General features: G+C 52.3%; 2 protein-coding genes across 3 annotated transcripts in view; one reads left to right on the top strand and one right to left on the bottom strand.

The window, feature by feature from the left end:
• Positions 1-4,371: 4,371 nt before the first annotated feature.
• Positions 4,372-18,181, bottom strand: GUCD1 (guanylyl cyclase domain containing 1). The gene is given in 7 exon segments (XM_021921848.2): positions 4,372-6,758; positions 7,503-7,744; positions 9,929-10,020; positions 11,236-11,401; positions 12,231-12,315; positions 17,967-18,156; positions 18,158-18,181. Coding segments are annotated over 7 exon segments (894 nt in total). The 3' UTR covers positions 4,372-6,663.
• The window catches only part of SNRPD3 (small nuclear ribonucleoprotein D3 polypeptide), a 17,114-nt gene continuing 12,410 nt past the window's right edge, over positions 18,007-22,710 (top strand). Inside the window, exons 1-2 of one of the 2 annotated variants that reach the window (XM_009216928.3) lie at positions 18,007-18,428; positions 20,016-20,159. In XM_009216928.3, coding sequence (XP_009215192.1) covers positions 20,034-20,159 — 126 coding nt within the window. In that variant the 5' untranslated portion in view covers positions 18,007-18,428; positions 20,016-20,033. Of the gene's footprint in view, positions 18,429-18,568; positions 18,585-20,015; positions 20,160-22,710 lie in introns of those variants that run through there. The other variant, XM_031656448.1, reaches the window with a different exon arrangement.

The following is a 22,710-nucleotide window of genomic DNA, read 5'->3' as shown; positions in this document are numbered from 1 at the left end:
ACACCATGAGGCTTCCACTTCATCAGCCCATCAGTGAACCAGGCCCTGGCATTTAGGAGAACCTCTGTGAATTGAGGTTCCTGTTGTTGAGCCAGTGACTTTGCTTTGGTGGAGTGAGCGATATTAGTGTCCCCCAAAGGGTTAGCTGCCAGTTTTTTCATGTAAAACTGAGATGTCAGCAGGGCTAGACTAGCTGTGTTCTTAAATACACCGTTTCCATCTTAAGTACACCATTCCATAAAAGCCAGCCTTTTGTGGGTCAGGTATTCTGTTGTAAGAAGACCCCAGATAGTAAGCTTTTCAAAAGAGGTGTACCTGGCCACTGTGTCAGGGAGACAGGCTGTAAGTCCAAAACAGGGGCACCTCTGGGTGCAGTCTTCTTCCCTTTGCCAAAGGTTCCAATTAGCAAAATTAGTCACAGAGCCCTTATATAGCTTAAAGGGATCATTAGGGTTTTGAGGACCCACAGGTAGAGAGTGGGCTTGCTAGACAGCTTCCAATACAGCCTTGCGGCCTGGGCCCTGCTCTAAAGGGTGCTGGTTGGCAAGTTAGCAGATGTAAAGGACCAAGTAGGATGCCCAAGTGAGGCACATGCTGTCTCCATTACCCAAGGAGTCTGAGAAGGTGCAGAGCCTTCTTTTTTGGTGGTGGTGGAAGGACCACCAGCAGCTTTTCCTTGACTCCTGGAAGGACTAAACATCGTGAATTGGCCGAGTGCAGTGGCTCACGCATATAATCCCAGCACTTTGGGAGGCCAAGGCTGGCGGATCACTTGAGGCCGGGAGTTCGAGACCAGCCTGGCCAACGTGGTGAAACTCCGTGTCTACTCAAAATACAAAAATTAGCTGGGTGTGGTGGCATGTGCCTGTAATCCCAACTACTCAGGAGGCTGATGCAGAAGAATCACTTGAACCTGGGAGGCGGAGGTTGCAGTGAGCCGAGATCGCACCACTACTCTCCAGCCCAGGTGACAGCAAGACTCCATCTCAAAAAACAAAAAACAAAACAAACAAAAAAACAAACCAAAAAAACCTTGTGAATCAGCAGTTGTATTCCAAGAAATGGAATTTTGTCAGGGATTGTCAGTCCCCACTGCTGGTGGAGATGTGGTAACCTATGATCAGGATCTCCAGGACTGGGACTTTTGACTTGCCATCCAAGAGGACATCATCTGTATGGTGAAAGTTTTGGACATCAGAGGGCAGAGAAACTGAGTTAAAACCTGACTCATCCATGGGGGTTAAATGGCAGGGGAGTTTATCCCACTAGCATTGACTGAGAGAACCCCCTTTGGCACTTCAGGGCTGGAAGGAGAAGCACCAGTTCCTACCACAAATTCAGGTATAGATGCAACAAAACAAGACATTGAATTGTCCCAAAGGGCCCCACAGCACTTGGCTTTTTCTCTCTGCACTGTGAAACTTGCCCAAACCCTGTCAGTTGAATTTAGAAACTCCCCTTCCCCCATGAGGCCAGGTAGGACGGTGGCTTATGCACCCATATCCAAGAGACATAAACGTTTTGAGGCACTTTTGTCCCCAGTGTTCCTTAGCATACTCAGGTGCTCATGGCCTTTGGTCACCCTTGAAGACAGGGGGACCTCATCCCTGCCCTCATCATTTCTCCTTAGAGCAGCTGAGGTTGAGTTAGAGAGGGAGTGAGGGACTAGGGATTGTGGACAAGAGACTCTTGTGGGCAAGAGACTGGTTCTGTGCCATTAAATAAGGGCACACTTACTTCTGGGTTCAAAGAGTGTGGCAGCAATTTGTGACTCAAATGAGTTTCCAGTATTTTCAACCCATCCACAGCCCTGTATCAGGTGGCAAGGCCATCATTACTGACTCTATTTATTTCAGCTTTGGGGATCCCTTGACTCCACAGCCATATTGCTTTCTGGTTGAGGCCCCAGGGATTTTGTTCTTCTGATTTTTGTTCTGCTGACTCAGACTAGATGTAAGCCAGAGTGCCAGCATTTTCTTGCACTGATTCTCCAACCAGGGGGGTTGGAGGCCAGGAGACACCTGCACTTGCAGAAAGCTGTAATAAGAGGGGAATCCTAAGTTTGAATAACATGAGGCCTTTTTTAAAAGTTTTTTTCTTTTTTTTTTTTTTTAGTGAGAAGGTCTCCCTCTGTCACCTAGGCTGGAGTGCAGTGGTGCAATCATGGCTCACTGCAGCCTCCACCTTTTGGCTCAAGCATCTTCACACCTCAGCTTCCCGAGTAGCTGGGACCACAGGTGTGCACTACCATGCCTGGGTAATTTTTTGTATTTTTGGTGGAGATGGGCTTTCATCATGTTGCCCAGACTAGTCTCAAACTCCTGAGCTCAAGTGATCTGCCTGCCTTGGCCTTCCAAGGTATTGGGATTACAGGTGTGAGTCACTGTGCCTGGCCACTTTTTGTTTGAGACAGGGTCTTGCCCTGTTGCCCAGGCTGGAGTACAGTGGCATGATCACAGCTCACTGCAGCCTCGACCTCCTGGGCTCAGGAGGTCCTGTCACCTCAGCTTCCTGAAGAGCTGGGACCACAGGCACATCCACCATGCCCGGCTAATTTTTTGTATTTTTTATAGCGACAGTTTTGCCATGCTGCCCAGGCTAGTCTCAAACTCCTGGGCTCAAGTGATCCACCTACCTCAGCCTCTCAAAGTGCTAGGGTTACAGGCATGAGCCACTGTGCCCGGCCCCACACAAGTCTTGAACTTCTAGTCTCAAGTGATCCTCCAGCCTTTGCCTCCCAAAGTGCTGGGATTACAGGCATGAACCACCATGCCTGGGTCACCTGAAGTGACCCAGATGTACTAATGGGCAGTACATCTTGCTCCTTCCACCATTCTTTGTAGGAGAGAATGTCTCCTGGATCCTGGGTGACATCAAAGGATTCAAATTCTGCCTCCCCTTTATTATTATCATTTTTTTGAGAGAGTTTCACTGTTGTTACCCAGGCTGGAGTGCAATGGTGCGATCTCGGCTCACCACAACCTCCACCTCCCAGGTTCAAGCAATTCTCCTGCCTCAGCCGCCTGAGTAGCTGGGATTACAGGCATGCGCCACCACGCCCGGTTAATTTTGTATTTTTAGTAGAGATGGGGTTTCTCCATGTTGGTCAGGCTGGTCGCGAACTCCCAACCTCAGGTGATACGCCCGCCTTGGCCTCCCAAAGTGCTGGGATTACAGGCATGAGGCACCGCGCCTGGCCTTCTGCCTCCCCCTTAATGATCACCTTTAGTTCTGAAAAGTACAGGAAAGCTGCTGAAACAGGTATCATTTCAGCCTACTATCCATTTACTCACATTTATTGAACATCTACTAGGTGTCAGATACTGGGGCTACAGCAGTGGAGACAGACAAGATGATGTGTTTGAGGGAGGATGGGAAGGAATAGAAGTGCTCCTTTAAAAGTGATGACATTGGCGAGGCACAGTGGCTCACGCCTGTAATCCCAGCACTTTGGGAGGCTGAGGCAGGCAAATCACTTGAGGCCGGGAGTTCGAGAGCAGCCTGGCCAACATGATGGTAAAACCCATGTCTACTAAGAATACAAAAATTAGCCAGGCATGGTGGTGTGTGCCTGGAATCCCAGCTACTCAGGAGACTGAGGCAGGAGAATTGCTTCAACCCAGGAGGTGGAGGTTGGAGTGAACCGAGATAGCGCTACTGCACTCTTGGTCTGAGACCTCAACCCCAACTCTGCATGCTCTGAGCAGCCAGCTCCACCCAGCACTCACCATCCCACCCACTTTTTTTTTTTTTTTTTTTTTTTGAGACAGTCTTGCTCTGTCGCCCAGGCTGGAGGGCAGTGGTGCGATCTCGGCTCACTGCAAGCTCCGCCTTCTGGGTTCATGCCATTCTCCCGCCTTAACCTCCTGAGTATCTGGGACTACAGGCACCTGCCACCATGCCCGGCTAATTTTTTTTTTTTTTTGTATTTTTAGTAGAGACGGGGTTTCACCGTGTTAGCCACGATGGTCTTGATCTCCTGACCTCGTGATCCGCCCACCTCCACCTCCCAAAGTGCTGGCATTACAGGTGTGAACCACCGTGCCCGGCCATCCCACCCACTTTTGTCTCCCCTCCTCAACATCCCCCTCATTCTGTGGTGTCTCCTGTAGTTGCATTTGTTGCAGTTCACTTGAGCTGAGCCCCGAGGCCCTTCTACCCCTAGTACTGCCTGTCCAGGACGGCCACAAGCATCCAGGCCTGAATAGGATGGATATGGCCCTAGAAAACAGAAAACAGGATTCCAGTCCCAGCTAAACTGGGTATGGCAAGACAAGGACCTGGGTTCCCATGTGCTCATGCTGAGAACTTAGGGACAGGAATTCTGCAGATCAACACAGCTTCACAAAGGCCAGCCAGGGGCTACCACCATTTTGCAGTGAGAATAATGTTTATTGAGAATGGCTCATTACAAACAAAATATATATAAAATCTCTGCGATGCAAAAGATCCCTTTCATCCCCCTGTGGCTAGAATGAACAAAGCTCACTGTCACACATGGCTTCAGGTGCTGTGCTGGTCCCCAGCACGTGGACAGGCTGGGCAGCTGTGGGTGTCATGTGCTGTGGGCAGAAGTCCCCGATGTCCAGGCTCTCTCTCTGGCCCCATTTTCATGACTTGTGCAAGAATGCAACACAGTGTGGCTTACATCCTGCCTCTGTGACCCTCCCTAGGCAGGTGGGCCTTCAGAACGGGCAGCTTTCTCATTCATCTTCCAGGCAGGTGACCTTTAACTTGTGGCGTGCCCTGAGAAGCCGTCCTCTGGGACCAGAGACTGTTTCTAAACATCTTGGATGGACTGAGGTGCTGTTACCACTCTCCATGAAGGCCACTCCCTAGTGACAGCCCTAACAGCATGTGCACTGTGTCTGAATCACATCCCGCCATCCTGAAAACTTCATTTCCTTCCACCGGTTTCCTTCGCACAGCTATCCTCACAATTTTACCAGAACACCTCCTGAAGATGCCCACACCCTACAGCTGCTGTGCATGGGTACTCCTGGGCCACCTGGCATTAAGGCAATGGAGATGAGACCAGTCTGGAGCCAACACCGGTCTCTGAAACCCAGAAGGGGCTGCCCAGCTAACAGCACCTCCCTCTTGGCCAAAGGCTTTGTCTAGGGTTGAGGAGCAATTTGGCTAGGTGGTCTGACCGCCCTCCTAAACAGAGCCCACCTCTGCCCCCAGAGTCACCTGGTGGGGGAGGGGCCAGCTGCCCCCATGCCCTGCCTTGGGCACTGTAAGAGCAGGACCCAGGAGTGCAGGGATGGTATCACTGTTGCCCCTTTGAAAATGATCAATTTCCCTTAGTTTTTTCGGTACAGACTGGGGTTCAAGACCCAGCTCCACCATTGTCCTGGGCAGCCTCCCCAGACTGGGCCAGCTGCCTCATCAGCTGCCTCGTCTGTGAGGTGAAGGGGCAGATACTTAAACCGCTGGCCAAGTCCCTTTCTCTGAAAAAGAACTTGAGCTGGCTAACTGCCCTGTGCAGAGGTGTTAGTGGTTCCAAAGTACCTTCACTCTTACGATTACTGTTATACTTGAAGGTGATTACCCCTCAAAAATGAAAACTTAAATCTCAAACAACCCCTGACCCCAACCAAAGAAGAAAAAAAGAGGAAGAGCTCTATGCTACTTGCTGTGTTGTAAGATCCTAGGCAGGAACCCCTCTTTTCCGTCAAGATAAAAGAGGCCCAGTATCATGTGCAACCTCGTGTGAAGACCAGGCTGGGTGGGTAGCTGCAGGCTGCCCCTGCCCATTGCTTTGGAGCACAGGCCCTAGCAGCCAACCTTAAAGGACTAGGGGCTCCCCACAGAGGGCAGACCCTGCTGTCAGGATTTAGGCTGGTGTCAGGAGGCTTCCTGGGTGTGGAGATCCCTCTGGGTCTAGGGCAGCTGTTTATTCCCAGAGCACGCACTGTGCCACCAGCCATCAGGCCTACCAGTGGGATTTAGGCCCAGGCCACACCCCCGAGAGCCCTCCATCTGAGCTGGAGGACCTGGAGGGCTGTGGGTGGCTTAAGAGTCTCCAGGGGCCAGGGCTCTGCACGGCAGGGCAGCTGTGAGGTGTGTCTATGCTGGGTGGCAGGGGCCAGACACCCTGTAACGAGCCACAGAAACTTGGGCCCATGGGTAGGCAGGAGACGGTGGTGTCGTCAACCACGGGGCATGGGGGCATATGCAGCACTTCCAGAAGAGAGGGGCCTGGAGGGGTCCTCAGTTCTGGGCGATTGGGGTCAACTATGCTGTCTCCAGACACTCACATACTGTCCTGACAAGTGGCATTAGTCAAGGGACTTCTCTCTCCAGACTCAGCCCTGCGGTCTGTGTGGAGACCCTTGCCTTGGGTCTGGCTCAAAGGCAACAAGGGCACTGTTGGGACTGGACTTCCTGTGGGCACAGCTGGAGTCAGGCTTGGGGTCTTGGGGTATGCTTCCAGCAGCCAGCAGGTGCTTGGCGTGAGCGACATGACAACACACGGCACTGGCAGACAAAGCAGCTGTGCCACAGTATCCCAGAGTTTCTGGGGCTCTGCCAGATGGGCTGAGGCTGCAGTTCCACATTCCAGCCCCAGCAGCCCCAGGCCTGGGCCAGGGCATCCTGAGTGGGCCCAGCTGGGGTGGGGATGGGGTCCAAGGGCCTGGGCACACCAGGCTCCTGCTGTCAGCTGTCCAAGTAGACAAAGAGGATGTCCTCATCTGTGCCATAGCTGGTTCTGGCCTCCTCAAAGTTACTGATGCTGGTGCTACACATTCCTGCTGGGGGTGGAGAGGGCAGAACGGGGTCAGTGGGTTGTGAGAAAGCACCTACCCTACCGACACAGTGCCCAGGGGAGCTGGGTGAGGTCTGTGTTCCACCCGCATGGCCACTCCTCTCAGCTCAACTCCTCCACCCCCAGGAAGCCCTCCTTGCCCATCCTGGTCTTCATGAGCTTTCTCTGACTCCTCCCCAGTTGAGCAGTTAGAGAAAGTGAGGCCCAGAGAGGGGAAGAAACATGCTCCAGGCCACATAGATGGGGTAAGTTTATGTGATCAGGGCGTCTAGGGGCTGTCTCTGTGAATCCAGTCTATGAGAGTCAGGGCGGCCCTTCCCTGTGCCTGGAGGGCAGTAGGCAGGCCAGGATGGGTCTACAGCAGGGGCTGGCTCTGGCCGGCTTTTCTTTCTGAGGAATGTGCTGGCCATCCTGGGGGCTGGGGGAGGGGTGCAGCCTGTGCAGCATGAAAGGGTGAGGCAGGGACCTGGGCAGTGGCGTGGGGCCTGTGGTGTGGGAGGGAGAGGTGGCCAGGTTGTAGAGAAGGCTGGCATAGTTTGCTGCAGGTTTGCCTGCATGGCCTGAGGGGTGGCTCCAGTGACAAGAGTAAAGGAGGAGCAGGGCCTTTGGGGAAAAGGTGGTAAGGGAGGACCTGGCCACACTAGATTGCATGGGTGGGAATCGTGGGCACTGGGCATACAGAACAGTGAATGTGGCCCACTCTGCCTCACCCGCCCCACCCAGCACTCACGGTCAGCGTAGGCTGGGTTGTTGTAAAAGATGCAGCCAGTGGCCCGGTTGTAGCCGCGCAGGACGATGAAGTGGCCCTGGTAGTCAGGAGTGCGGCAGAAGCAGCGGTGGCCACTGGGGGCGAAGCAGCAGTACTTGACAGGGCTGGAACACAGGTCACAGTGCAGCACCCCAGAGTTCACCAGCACGATGGCCACATGGCCCTGAGCCAGGTGCGCCTGGATGTCCTGCACACTCACTGTGCTGTGGGCAGGAGAGGGGTCAGCTGGTGCTGCTGGGCCCCCATTCCCCATCCCTCAACTGGATCCCTGCTTGTTCCTGTTTCTCTGTTACAAAGCTTGGGGATCGGCTCCTCTTCCCTTTGCCCTGAACTCCCTGCTCTGTCACTTGTGGCCCAGGCTCAGCCTAGAGCCAAGCAGGAGACTGGTATGGTGTGCGTGTCTGAGTGTGCACAAAGATGAGCTGGCCCTGTCAGGCCCTTCACGGGGAGGGCAGTTCAGCTCCAGGTGGGTCCAGTCAAGGGCCACTAGAGCAGCACACAGAAACCATCGTCCTCCTGTGCCCCAGCCTGGTTAGTGAATTCTTTTTGCCCAGCTTTGTCTCTCCTCTACCCTAAATCATATGTAGTTTACGTTGAAAACTGCCTGCCCAATCTAATCCCTTAAATCTAAGCCACGCATGGCTCAGACACTTTCAAAACCAAATTATTATTTGGTTTTGAAAGAGTTATTTTACTTTTTTCCTAAGGCTCCTTGTGGCAGAAGGGGCTGCCCAGGAAGGGCTGGGCCACATTACTTCCAGGGGAGCTCCAATTTAGCAATGACATCTGCCTGGAGCCTCCCTCACTAACAGAAGGTGCTGCCCCATCCTGTACCTTCCACTAGGCAGCAAATCCACATGAAAACCTAGAGCAGGGCTGGGCACAGCGGCTCACGCCTGTAATCCCAGTGTTTTGGGAGGCCAAAGTGGAAGAATCGCTTGAGCCCAGGAATTAGAGACCAGCCTGGGCAACACAGCAATAACCCTGTCTCTGCAAAAACATTAAAAAATTTACCAGGCATGGGGCATGGTGGTATGAGATTGTGGTTCCAGCTACTCGGGAGACTGAGGCAAGAAGATCACTTGAGTCTTGGGCTGTAGCCGTGAGCTATATTGCAATATTGCAGCACAGCACTCCAGCCTGCATGACAGAGTAAGACCTTGTCTCTTAAAAAAAGACAAAAGAAAACACCCAGTGGGGCAGAGGGAAGATGGGGCTGTGGACAGGGGGAGCTCTAGGCCAGGGGCTCCTGCATCTTTGCTGGAGGGGCTGCTCACCCACTTGGTGCCTTCCTTAGGAGTGGCAGCATCAGTACCACATGGCCTGGCCCAGCTTCAGCCACAGCTGAGTCACGTGGCAGTTTGGATTGCTGCCTTGGCCAAGGAAACGTGCCATTTTTCCATTTGGTCTTTGAAACAAAATAGCTGGCTGAGTTCCCAGTGGCAGTGTACAAGAGTGGAATTTCAGCTATAGGGAAAAAGCAGGAGGCTGGCTGGAAGGAAAAGCTACAGGCTTCAAGGAATAACAAGCATGGGTTCAGATCATGGCATGGTCAAGATGCTGGGGGTGACCTTGGGTGTCTCTCTCATCCTCAGTTTCCTCCCCCGAGAAACGGAGACAGCAACAGCTTTTCCACTCAAGGAGATGGCACCTGTTGACAGCCGCTAAATAAACATTTGCTGCCTTTCCTTCCAACATGTGCCCATGTGGTCACAGTATGAATGGAGATCCTACCCCACCCCCATTTTCTAAATCACCTATCATGTGATATTTATAGCAGGTCAATAATGAAAATATAAATCTGCAAAGAAAGGGAAAATCTGAGAAAAGCCTGTCCAGGACCTAGAGGCAGCAGGTCTGAGTCCCACTCTCACATAGTCCAGAGAAGAATGCCACTCACACTGGGGCAAACTGCACCCGGGGTCTTCCTGAATCCAGCCCCAATGCATACAGATGAGAAGGGGAGGCCCTTGTAAGGTCACAGCAGCCCCTACACACTGGGTCCTCCCTGCCCCCCGTCCCTTGTCAATCACTGCACCAGCACATTCCTCTTAGGCCATCACCCTTTCATTAGGGGTCCTGTGTTGTGTCCCATGCTGTCCTTCTGCAAGCAGCCCAAGGGCTGGATGCAATCTCTCTCGCTCACCTGTCCCTCCAGCACCTGCTCAGGATCCATCCCCAGTCAGAGCCTGGGTCATGAAGCCCCAGTGATCTCCATAAACCAAGGCTCAAGGGGGCAAGTCAGTGCCCACAGCCATCCGGTAGCCAGTTCTGCCTGGCTCCAGAGTTCCAGCCTTTCCTGAACACTATCCCGAGGCCTCCCCACTGCAGATCTGTGGGTAAGCAGGCGTGAGAGGAAGGGCGGGTAGGAAGGTCGGGGGGCTCACCATTTCTCCACCAGCACCTTGCAGGCCTTGGCTTGTGCAAACAGCTGATTCACCCGGGTTTCCTCTGTGTCAAAGTGCTTCCTGTAGAAAGACTGAACAGAGAAGAGGGAGCTGGAGCAGCCACCACCCAGGCTGCCTTCACTCCATTTGGATGAAGGAACTAAAGAGCATGTTGAGGCCGGGCGCGGTGGCTCAAGCCTGTAATCCCAGCACTTTGGGAGGCCGAGACGGGCGGATCATGAGGTCAGGAGATCGAGACCATCCTGGCTAACACAGTGAAACCCCGTCTCTACTAAAAAATACAAAAAAAACTTAGCCGGGCGAGGTGGCAGGCGCCTGTAGTCCCAGCTACTCGGGAGGCTGAGGCAGGAGAATGGCGTGAACCCGGGAGGCGGAGCTTGCAGTGAGCTGAGATCTGGCCACTGCACTCCAGCCTGGGTGACAGAGCGAGACTCCGTCTCAAAAAAAAAAAAAAAAAGAGCATGTTACGGAGGCAGAGACAACAGGAGGGCAGAGGAGCCCCACCTGCCAGGGCAGATGGTACGTGCAGCAAGCCTGATCAGAAAGCTGTCTGTCCTAAGCAGGAGCAGGGATGCAGGACCACACAGAGGCATGAGGACAATGCTTGAGAGGGGTGAGCAGCTGGGCTCAGGTCAGCTCCCTGGGGAGGATCGATCACCCTTGGGCTTGTACACTCTAGCAGGCATGAGCAGGAGCCCATAGCGAATAAGCAAGGGGGATGAGGCTGAGCCACCTGGGACAGCTCAGCTACAGCTTGGCTTAGCTAGGTGTGGTCCACGGAACACACTTTGCTGGCATGGCTATGTTGGCATTATTTTTCAAAAGGCAAAAAAAAAAGAAAAGATGGTATTTTGGTTTTCTTCTAGACTACCAATTACCCAGCTTAAAAGCTGGCTCTCCTGGTGAAAAGAAAAAAAAATGTGCATATGATGGCTGGATGAAGCCAGTGATGTTCTCAGAGGCCCTGGGCCTGCCTTGTGCTGAGGACACTAGCAAAGAACGTAGGAAGTGGCCTCTGCATATTCTGAGGGCTGTAGAAGGCAGGCAGACAGGAGCCAGGACTTAGTACTCAGATCCTCTGGGCAGGCCAGAATGCAAAGGCACCTGCTCTGACTGGCTCCCAAATCCTGCCTATAGCCTCTCTGCTGCTGCTGCCTGGTCTCTGCACACCCGGTATCTACCTGGGTGTCTAGCCCTTGACTGCTCCCTCTTCCAACTACTGGAACCAAGTGGCCTTATACCTCTGTGTGTCCCCACATGGGAAGGCCCAGTGGCTGGTCGCTCACCTGGTTCTTGTAGCCCTTGTCGACGCCCAGGGTCTGGGTACAGAAGCGGTGCCTCACACCAAAGTGGTGCATCAGGTAGGCCAGGTCGATGGTCCAGATGCTCCTGGTCAGCTGCAACTCCTGCAGGGCTCTCTCAAACTCACTGTCGTCCAGCTGGCCCAGGTACCTGCAGGGAGATGCGTGGGGAGCTCAGCTTGCTCTCGAGGGTTAACTGGACCAGGTCACCCTCCACCCGCTGGCCCAAGAGCCCCTGTCACAGGTCCCATTCCCCAGAAGTCTCCCTCCTTCATCATGAGCCCCTAGGTCCTGCCCACACACTGCCCAGGCTGCCTGGGGCACCATCCTGGCTCCAGAGTTGCAGGCCTGGACTCTGCTTCTCACATCTCTTGTGTCTTGTGGGCTGTGACCTTGGGCAAGTCATGTCTTCTCTGGCCTCTTTAGCTTCATCTCTAAGATGAGGTCCCTGGATCACATCAGTGGTTTTCAAAGTTTTAGGCACAGAACCCTTTTATTGAACGTGGCTGGGATTTCCAGGATGTAAAACAGATGAAGGTACAGCTGCCCTGGGGTTCCAAGAAGCCAAATGAAAAACTCTTGTACAAGGTGACGGCTACAGTCCCTCTTGGCTCTCACTGTCCAGATTTCTGGGATATTCACACAGCTTCCGCTTAACGGCCAACACCCCAGTCTCCCAGGAGCCAGAGGCCGGGGGTGGAGGGCCTCCTGTCCCAGTCACAGAGCGGCCTTGTGGGACAGGCCTGGACACCTGGGACTTCCTGGCCACCCCAAGCCCCCAGGCATTACTATGATGGAGACCTGGAAGGCCTGGTCCACCCCTTGCTCGCTTTTGCAGATGGGACTAGGACCAGGTAGAAGCTTGGCCTCCTGCAAGCCCCAACCAAAGACAGTTACAGGGACAATGGATCCCACCCAGGTCTCTCCCAAGCCAGAGCAGGAGATGTAGATGGGGAGCCCCCAGCCCTGGCCCCACTCACCGCAGCACCATCCTGGAGCAGGCCAGGCCACAGTCCCAGTGGTAGAGCTGCTGGATGACTGGCACAGGCAGCTGCACAAAGTCCCCTGTGCAGAAACAGAGGGAAGTCACAGACCCTCAGCGCAGAGCCCACCACTGCCACCCTCATGGGAGACAGTGTCACTGCCTCCTGCCTAGACCCTGCAGGGGCTGCTCAGGGACCTTCCCACAATCCTTCAGCAACCCCCTTAAATCCAGGCTCCTACAGTAGCAGTGATCTCCCCAAAACACTGGCCAGAGAGGTCAGCCCTACTGAAAATCCTCCAGTGAGCTGGGTCCCACATTTCTTAAGACAACACCTCCATGGCTGCTGCCCTAGCACCCTCTGCACCCTTGCCTTTGCTTGTCATAATCCCTCACACCCCAGGGGCCTTTGCACACCTGGTCCCTCTGCCTGGACATACCTGGCTTCCTGGGTGCCTAACTCCTGCCCTTGGATGTCACTTCTCCAGTGTTGCCCCTCTTGGGCCCAGTGACCCACATGTGCAGTCACTGCCCCCATGCCTACTCAGAGGCCTTCTTTTGGTGGGAACTCTGAGGAGGAGGGACAGGGTCGTTTTTTTTCAACGGGGTCTCACTCGGTTGCCCAGGCTAGAGTGCAATGGCATGATCTCGGCTCACTGCAACCTCTGCCTCCCAAGTGGCAAGTGATTCTCCTGCCTCAGAGTAGCCTTAGTCCACAGGCGCGCCACCACGCCCAGCTGATTATTATAATTTAGTAGAGCTGGGGTTTCACCATGTTGTCCATGGCTGGTCTCGAACTCCTGACCTCAGATAATCCACCTCAGCCTCCCAAAGTGCTGGGATTACAGGTGTGAGCCACCCCGCCTGGTCAACAGGGGCTGTTTTGTTTCCTGCTTTCATTCCAGGAATGGCACATGGGAGGGACTCAGCAGATACGTATATCTGAGTTCACGAGGCCCCTGGAGGTTTGCTTGACTCCAAAGACCCCAGGACCGCCAGGGTGTGAGACCATGGCCAGGAGAAGGGAACTGTCAGGTAAGCTGTGCAGCATATGGAATATCCTTGTGAGCTCCACCCCCCACCAACCCTGGGCAACCTCTCGGTCTGTCTTTGCCAGGCTGTGAGGTGGAGCAGAAAGAGCCTGACCTAGCATTCCAGACCCAACTGTGCCGCTGCTGGCTGGCTGTGGGCTGGGCAGCTGACTTCCTCTTGCTGGAATGAGTCTGGCCATCTCTAAACGGGCAGGGGGCAGAGGAGGGGGGACTTTGGTCTGATTCAGTCATTCAGTCGACAAATATTTCCCCAAAGCCTAGTAAGTGCCTGGTGTGTGTACTGGAGATACAGCAGTGAGTGACACAAAGTTAACTATCCTGATGGACAGCAAAAACAAGCAAACATAACAAAATAGAGGCCTAGGTTGGGGGAAACGGTAGGGGTGTGCCTTAGAGGGGATGGGGGAACAGCATGTGCTAAAGCCCTGAGGTGGGACAACTGGGTATGTGGCATGCAGGACCCTCCTCCGTAGCCACCTCATGAACCTGGACAAAGTTCAGAGTCTAAAGAGGAGGAGACTTATCTCTGCTGTTACTCACTCATGACACTCGTTCAGCACGTGAAAACCCAGCCCACATTATTTCCCCATCTGGCAGGTCTCTCCTGGACCACGTGACCAGCTCTGTGCAGAGCCACCCCAGGAGCCCTCCTGCTGTGGCAGCCCCAGTTCCCCTCACTCCCCTGTGTGTGAGGCCCTGCCTAACCTGCCCCGCCAGCCTCATCTCGGCCGGCCGCCCTCACCTGTGGTCTAGTTAACCTGTGAACTCATTAAGGCTTCATTCTACCCCCAACGCATTGGCATGTGAGGCTCCCTCTGTCTGAAACTCTCTCCTGGCTGCTCTTCTCAAGGTTGTGTCCCTTCTAGTCACTCAAGTCCCAGCTCAAAATCTCTTCTTAGAGGTTTTTCTAACTAAGCCTTTGAGAAACGAGGGGACTCTCCTTCACAGCATCCTGTTCATTTCCTTCACAGTGCTTGGCAAAAGTAGCAATAGATCAAGCCACTCTGTCTCTAGACTGCAAGCTTCCTGAAGGCAGGTGCTATGGTATCCTCTCCAAAATTCATGTTGAAACTTAATCTCCATTGTGGTGGTATGAAAAGATGGGTGTGGAAGATATCCACAACCAAAAATAAATAAATAAATAAATACATAAGTAAGTGTGGCCTTTTGGGAAGTCAGAAAGGCTCTGCCCTCATCAGTGAATTACTGCCTATAAAAGGGCTGGAGGAAACTAGCATGGGCCATTTTTTTTTTTCCCTTCTGTTCTTCTGTCATGTAAAGGTACAGTGTTTACGCCCTTTCTGTTCCTTCCACCACTGAGGACACGCAGGTGTCACCATCTACAAGGAACAGGCCTTTACCAGACACAGAACCTGCCAGCGCCTTCATTGGACCTCGGAGTCTCCAGAACCGTGAAGAATTAAATTTCTAGAGCTGGGCACAGTGGCATACACCTGTAATCCCAACTACTCACGAGGTCAAGACAAGAGACAAGGAGTTTGAGACCAGTTTGAGCAAAATAGTGAGACCTCCATCTCCAAAAAAGAAAAAAAGAAATTTCTATCGTTTCTAAATTACCCAGTCCTGACTATTTTGTTATAGAAGCACAAATGAACTGAGACAGCAGGAAACCTGCCAATCTTGTTCCCTGTTATTCTCAGTCACTGGTGTTGGATGTTTAGTAGTAACTCAATAAATATTTGCTGGAAGAAATAAACTTTTTTAGGCCAGGCACGGTGGCTCACACCTGTAATCCCAGAACGTTGGGAGGCCAAGGCAGGCAGATCACTTGAGGTCAGAAGTTTGAGACCAGCCTGGCCAACCTGGTGAAACCCCGTCTCTACTAAAAATACAAACATTAGCCGGGTGTGATGGCCAGAGCCTGTTATCCTAGCTACTTGGGAGGCTGAGGCAGGAGAAGTGCTTGAACCCGGGAGGCGGAGGTTGCAGTGAGCCAAGATTACGCCACTGCACTCCAGCCTGGGCAACAGCGAGACTCCATCTCATTAAAAAAAAAAAAAAAAAAAAGAACTTGAAACAGGGTCTCACTCTGTCGCGCAGGCTGGAGTGCAGTGGTGTGACCAGAGCTCACTGCAGCCCTGAACTCCCAGGCTCGAGGGATCCTCTGACCTCAGCCACCTGAGTAGCTGGAACTATGGGCACACACTACCACACCCAGATAATTTTTAAATTTTTTTTGTAGAGATGGGGTCCCATTATGCTGCCCAGGTTGGTCTCAAACTCCTGGGCTCAAGCAATCCTCCTGCCTTGGCCTCTCAAAGTCCTGGGATTACAGGAGTGAGCTACTATTGTGCCAGGTCAGAAGAAATGAACTTACTAAGCACTCACTGTTTGCTAGGCTCTGGGGACACAAAGGTGACTAAAAACCCACCTAAGCCCTAACCCCTAGGGACTCATAAAATGCTGAGCAGTGGGAGAGCTCTGCTTTCCTCTATCGCACAAAATGAGAATTCTTCAGTGGCAGATGGAGACGACGTTGCATTTGCCTCCTTCCAGCCCTCAGCCCAGAGCAGGCACTTAGATATGCTTGGGGAATGGAAGGCATTTTCCAAAAAGACCTCATACCTTGAGATGCCCAGGCCTACTTGTCACTTCACTGCTCTGCACCCCTCTTCCCCCAGGCGTCCAGACTACAGCCTTCTGTGTGAGGTTCCCTCCTTACTCTGTGGCTTGGGCTGTGACACTGACTAGCTGAGCTATCTTCTGCCAGGCTGTGACTCTGTCCATGCCTTTCCGTGTCCAGCTGTAAAATGTGGCACAGGACAGCAGCTCTCTCTCAGAGACTCAGCTGCCCCTCCTCCTCTTGCCCTGCAATCGAGAACTCCTTGATCCTGAGGCCTGGCAGGCCCCATAGGGCCATCTCCAGTCTTGGCAAGGGCAGATGGGACCTAGAGATGCTCATGTTGGGGGAGATAATGTTAGGCGAGGCCTTGGCATTTGTCCCCATAACAGCTTTAGCCTTCTGAACACAAAGTCACAGCCAGATGTTGCTGCCTGGAGCCAAGGGGCTGCCTGGAAGGCCCTGGTCTGACCTCAGTTAGTGGTTGTCACTAAGGAAGGCAGGCAGTGTGCTAGCCTTGAATACTTAACCCATCTCAGACTCAGTCTGGTCAGCTGAAAAAGTGCAAATCACAGTGGGCACCTACTTCACTGGGTCGTTATGAGGATTAATGAGGCACTGCATGTAAACAACTGCGCACAGCGCCTGCCTGCCTCATAGAAAGCTCCCTGTGAATGTAAGCCATTCCTCCTTTGAGGCTCAGGAAAGGCAAGTATCTTGTCTCAGATCACAGGGCTAGACAACTAGAGGAGGAGGGATGTAAATCCCCCCCCACTCCACACAGCAAACACAAAAGAGAACACTCCCTGGGAGTGACACCTGAAGGTCAGGGTCCCACATGTTGTTGACCTCTCCCACAGTTGGCACTTCACTTGAGAGTTTACTAGCTAGCACTCCGTCCCTCACCAACCCTGCGCCTTCAGCAGGACAGGAATCACGTCTTCCCCCTCCCCTACCTCTTGGGCAAGCAAACTAACTGCCAAGACATTGAATACCAGTCCGAGTCTCCGCCCCAAAGGGGCTCAGGCTACCGCGTGGCAGAGGGAACCAGAGGGGGAAGAACAGGAGCAAGACAAAACGCCGACTCTGGGAGGCCAGAGCACCGGCCCTTTCATTACTCTGTGCTCTCGGCCAGTTTCCTGCCCTTCCCAGCCTCAGTCCTCCACAGTTCCCCAAGGCACGAGAGCTCCCAAGGCGGCTCCAGTAAGACTTTTCGCTTCTGGGGAAGGTGGCGCCCCTTCTACCCGGACCCTCCCACCATGCTGACAAGGGTCGCAATCCTGCCAGTGTCAGGAAACCCCCACTGACTGGAGCGAGGCGGGTGTGGGGGTGAGGCGGGAGTCGGCCCAAGGTCGCGCGGCTGGACCCTGCCCCGCGCTAGGGCGGGGTCCCCTTCGTTCCTAGGGTGAAGACTGGGCCCACAGAGAGGCACTGACCGGGCTCGAGCGGCGGCCCCGCTGCCTCCGCCTCCGTCCTCATGACCCGGGCGGCGCGGGGCGCCCATGGCCCCGGCCCAGAGCGGGCTACAGCTTCCGCTTCGGCTGGGGCGGTAGGGCGGTCGGTGCGTGTCGAGTTCCTTCTCCGCCACCGCCGCCGCTGCGGAGGGGAGAACCGGAGGCGGTGGCTGGGCCGCCCCAAGCCCCGCCCCAGCCCTTCCAGGTCTCGAATCTGGAGGCCCCGCCCTTTCTCTAAGCCCCGCCCCAAACTTTGATCCTAGAGGCCCCCAGCCTCCCGATTTAAATCTGCCCCGGCCATTCACCGCCTCAGCGTCGAATGGCCCAGCCCTCTCGTCCAATCCTCGCGCAGCCGCGAAGCCCACCAAGACGCGGACCCGGAAGCTCCGCCCCTTTCCTTGAGCCCCGCCCCAAAGCCCGTGCATTTCGTGAACAGAGGCTCCTCCCTTCGGCGAGCCCCGCCTCTGCCGGGGCCCGCTCCTTTGCCAGTCTTAGCTATAAACCCTGGTCCCGCCCAGTGTATTCCGGAGGCTCCAAACAACTCTCCTTAAACTGCCTTTAGGGATGACCCTGAGCTGGCCTCCTCTCTACTCTATACCTAACTTTATCCGTACGAGATACGTAGCCTCACTCAGGGCGCCCCTTACCTGGCGGTGCTGGGATCAAAAAATTAAATTGTGAGGGGAAGTCCTGGCCCTTGGCCCAACCTCCTGCTGCCCCCGGTCTGAGGGCCCAGGCCCCGAGTCTCCGCCTTGCCGTCCAGCCTGTCCTTGGTGTGGGGTGCTTGGAAGTGCAAGCACCCTCTCTGGCTCTTTGCCGGCCCCAAGGGTCGTTGTTTGCGGCGGTCCCCGGGCCCAGTCATCGGCCCTCTTTTCCGGTGCCGGAACTATCGTACTGGTGCCTTAGTTTCCCAGCCGGCACGCGGGGTGAGGAGGAAGCGGAGGCGACACCGCTCTCACCACTGGGGAAAGGAAGGAGGCGGGCCCTGCGCGCAGCATTTTGGGAACGAGTGGAATTCTGGGAGCTGGGGCCGCCATTCTCTTGATTCACGCCTTCGCCGTAGCGGCTTTCGCCGTGCACCGAAGAGAAGGAAAAGTAGGCCAGAGCCGGTGAGGCTGGGGACGGGCGAGGGGAGGTCGAGGTGCCTGTGAGGGGCCGGGGGCTGGAGAAAGACTCAATGCATGAACTCTGCGGGATTCAGGGAGGGAAGAAAGCGGGAAGTTTGGGCCACCCAAACATCAGCGTCGCCTCACTAGCGCCTGGAAGTAAGTTCATTAGCTTCCCCCTCAATGTGCATGCTTCTTACATTCTGTATCTCTCCAGGTGAGTGTTTTTCAAAGCTGCCAGGCAGTAATCTTGAAGTCATTTCCTATGAGTTTTTTGAATCTTGAAGTCAAATCCTATGAGGGTTTTTTTTTTTTTTTTAAGTAGAGACGGTTTCACCATGTTGCCCTGGCTGGTCTCGAACTCCTGGGCTCAAGGGATCCACCGGCCTCGTCCTTCAAAAGTCCTGGGACTACGGGCGTGAGCCATCGCGCCCAGCCGGTCATTTTTTAAAAAGTTCTTTGCATCTCTGCCCCCAGCTCCCTTTCAGGCAGTGGTCCCGTCATGCTTTCCACACTGTTGCAGCAGTTTTAACTGTTGCAGAAATTTTAACAAGTTTCTCTGCTTCTAAACCTTACGTTGGATCCATTTTGTAAATTAATGCTGCTACCTTTTCATTGTGTCATTCTTTACCTATAATTTTGCAGTGGTTCCCCACTATCTTAAGCATAAAATCTAGGCTCCTAAGGCTGAAAGCCAGGGATCCTCACCAAAGGAGCCTGTCTTTTCAACCTCATGTTCTCCTGTCTTAGGTGCACTTAGGTTCCAACTTTGAGTCGTCGCTCATGTCAATAAAAAGTTCACTGCTTGATGCTTTTAATTAGGTCAAGTCAGGTGCTTTCCCTTATTTTCCTCCATGACGAGCATTTCCTGCATATAGCACGTTGTCACTTTGATATTTTCTCAATATCCTTGATGGTAAAGTAAGGGAAGGGTTAAAGAGCTGCATTAAAAGTACAGTCTCCTCTCCTAGATATGCATGGTCCTTAGGTCTGTATCTGCTCCTTCAGTAGGGTAGCCACTAGCTACATGTAGCTGTTGAGCACTTGGAATATGGCCACTGCGATTGAGGGACTGGGTTTTTTATTTTAATTCTATTGTGTTTTAGTTAAGTTTAATTTAAATAGCTACATGTGGACATGAGCTACTGTATTGGACAGCTCAGGCCTGTGTTATGATTCTCAAAATGTAATAATCTACAATTAAGGGTTGACAAATAACAGTGCAACAGATTAACATTCCAATCCCCCTCCCCTACACACACAGTATTCGCTAATGGTCCTTTAGCTGAAGATTAAGGGACATAGGGTAGCAGGGACACATGGTCGATGGGAGATGCTCTCTTTTCATTCCTATTTTTACTTCTGTCCACCCCACCATTCCTCCTCACCCGACATCTTGCCCATATTTGCCAGATAGTTTTCTCCAAGCCAGGAGCTGAGCTTTCTTTTTTCTTTTTCTTTGATAGAAAATGCAGCTTTGGCGTTTTTGCTAAGTTTTATGGAGTGCCAGGCCTTGAAGGAGGCATGACGTGTGCCGCATGCCTTCTCAGACTCTGAAAGATGAACTGACTGTTGTCTCTTTCACTGTAGAGCTCTCTTCCTGCCAAGATGTCTATTGGTGTGCCAATTAAAGTGCTGCACGAGGCCGAGGGCCACATTGTGACATGTGAGACGAACACCGGTGAGGTATATCGGGGGAAGCTCATTGAAGCAGAGGACAACATGAACTGCCAGGTATTCTGCTTTGCATGTGAGGCTGTGTGGGAGGAATGGCCCTGTGTCTTGAAGGACAGAAAGGTGTGGGTTGGGGGTCTTCTGTAAATTGTTCTCATTCAGCAGTGATTTCCTGAGTGCCTAACACATACCAGTCAGGTGCTGTTATAGGCTCTGGGGATGTGGGCATGAACAAAACACATAGTCTTGAGGCAGAAAAGCCATTTGGAGATTTGGAATATTTTACTTCGTCTTTTTTGTTTTTTCCATCCCCAAATTTGGGGACCTGTTTGGGAGAAGTGCTACTTCCTTCAGTAGAATCCTTCAGGTTCAGAGCCATTATCCATTTGCCTCCACTTGCTTTGCAGTTAGGAGAATCTTCTCACATACTGTGTTTGTTTCCCTTTTCTCTTGGAGGAGGAGTCTCATTTGATTATTGCAACTACCTTGTGAGGTAAGCAGGTTTGGTGGTAGTCTTGTCATCCATAAAATAGGGAGAATGAGATTAAAGGACTCATCACTCTGATAGTAAATAATGGAGTAGTTTCTTGATACGGTGTCCTTCTCATGGCACAGCTTTGCCTTTTGCATAGTCATCTGAATTTTTATAGCATTGTTTTTCAGTTGTATCTTCACACTTTCTTTGTTCTTTAAACCATTGGTTAAGAACTTGGACTTGGGAGTCAGAGAGAGATGTGGGTTTGATTCCTAATTATATGACCTTAGATGTATTAATCACTCAGTTTTCTCATCTGTAAAATGGGAGTGTTATTATTTTGGGTTCTTTGATGTAGATGCCAAGACAGAATTATGCAAGGTATTTATTGGGGGAAATGACAATAAAGGATAAAGGAACAAGGAAACAGTAGTAGGCAGGGAAATTTTCAGTCCGTGATGCTGGTCTGACTGGTGAAACGAGAGGGGAAAGAAGGAGGATTGAGCAGGAAGAACGTTAGACTACAGTGTAGTTTTGAGGAAGTCTCAGCAAGGCAGTGATTGCTCATTAGAAGAGTCTAACATGGGGCAGAAATGGGCAGACTGGCACCCCTGGTGTGTTCATTCCATTGGCTGGCAGCCTGGGGAGACAGCCTCTCTCCCCAAGTTGAATGCCATGGTGGACTGCAAAGATGGAGATTGTCGGCTGCCTTCACTCCTCATAGCCTGTTTTCTTTTGGAGGGAGATCTGAGCAGCACACCCTTAAGACTGCCACAGGGATAATATCCACACCCCCAGGACTTTTACAAAGATCAGATGAGCTATATGTGTGCAATAGCTGCTCAGTGCCTCACATACTGTAAGTGTTCAACGTATGGTGTTTACTGCTTTTTTCCAGATGAGAAGGTCAGAGAGGTAAAGCGTCTTACACCACGGTCAGGTATCCTGACCATCTGTTGGTTTGCGCCATTCATTTATTTGTGATTTTTCTGTAGCTTTGAGCGTCTATCATCTTCCTGCGAGGTTGACAAGCTTGGTCAGTTCCCTGGATGCAGAGAAATAGACCTCTGGTGACTCAGGTTTATTGCATCATTGTCAATAGATCAGTTTATCTATTGACAGTAGATAGGTTTATCATCTCTCTTTCATATATCCAGACCTCTGGCTTAAGGCATGCTCATCCACTTTAAGGTACTTTAATTTGGTGAGGAGAATGCAGGACTTGGGTTAGTGAATCTTAATGGGTTTGTCATCTAGCTATATGTATTTGGACAACCTGCTGGGTTTCCAGGGCCTTTGTTATCCCATCCGTAACATGAAGGTGTCTAACCAGATAACCTCGGTGGCTATTCAGAGATGCAGTCCACGTGACACAAAGTGCACAGAACTTGGAGTCAGACAGACCTGGAATCAGCTTGCAGCCTGCCACCTAGGGTGGCTTGGGGTGAGCTTTGGACCTCCTTCGTCCTCTGGTCCCTCTTCTAAGTCAGGGATAAAAATAGCTCCTTGGCCTCAGAAGGAACCATAGTGCAGAAGAAATGAGTAGATGCATGTCACATGCCTGACCAATGGTGAGGGGGCAGCCACCTGCCTCCCTGCTTGTATTTGTATGCTAGTGCTGCCAATAACAAAGTTTCACAGATTGGGCAGCTTAGACAACACAAATTTATTTTCTCCTAGATCTGAAGGCTGGAAGTCTGAGATCAAGGTGTTGGCAAGGCTGATTTCTTCTGAGGGATGTGAAGGAAGGATCTGTTCCAGGCCTCTCTCCTTACTTATAGATGGCTCTCTTCTCCCTGTGTCTTCACTTGGTCTTCACTCTGTAGTGTTTCTGTCCAGATCTCTTCTTATAAGGATACCAGGCATGTAGAAATAGGGCCCACTCTAATGACTTTTCTTAACATAAAGTTTTTTTTTTATTAAAGTTTTTTTTTTTTTTTTTTTTTTTTTGAGATGGAGCCTTGCTCTGTCGCCCAGGCTGGAGTGCAGTGGCGCGATCTTGGCTCACTGCAACCTCCGCCTTCCAGGTTCAAGCGATTCTCCTGCCTCAGCCTCCCAAGTAGCTGAGACTACAGGCCACTGCCACCATGTCAGCTAATTTTTGTATTTTTAGTAGAGACAGGTTTCACCATATTG

Source organism: Papio anubis, chromosome 16 (genome assembly GCF_008728515.1).
Source record: "Papio anubis isolate 15944 chromosome 16, Panubis1.0, whole genome shotgun sequence".
In the NCBI taxonomy this organism is placed as follows: domain Eukaryota; kingdom Metazoa; phylum Chordata; class Mammalia; order Primates; family Cercopithecidae; genus Papio; species Papio anubis.
The sequence above is the reverse complement of the archived record's forward strand: the minus strand, read 5'-3'. Positions and strand labels throughout refer to the sequence as shown.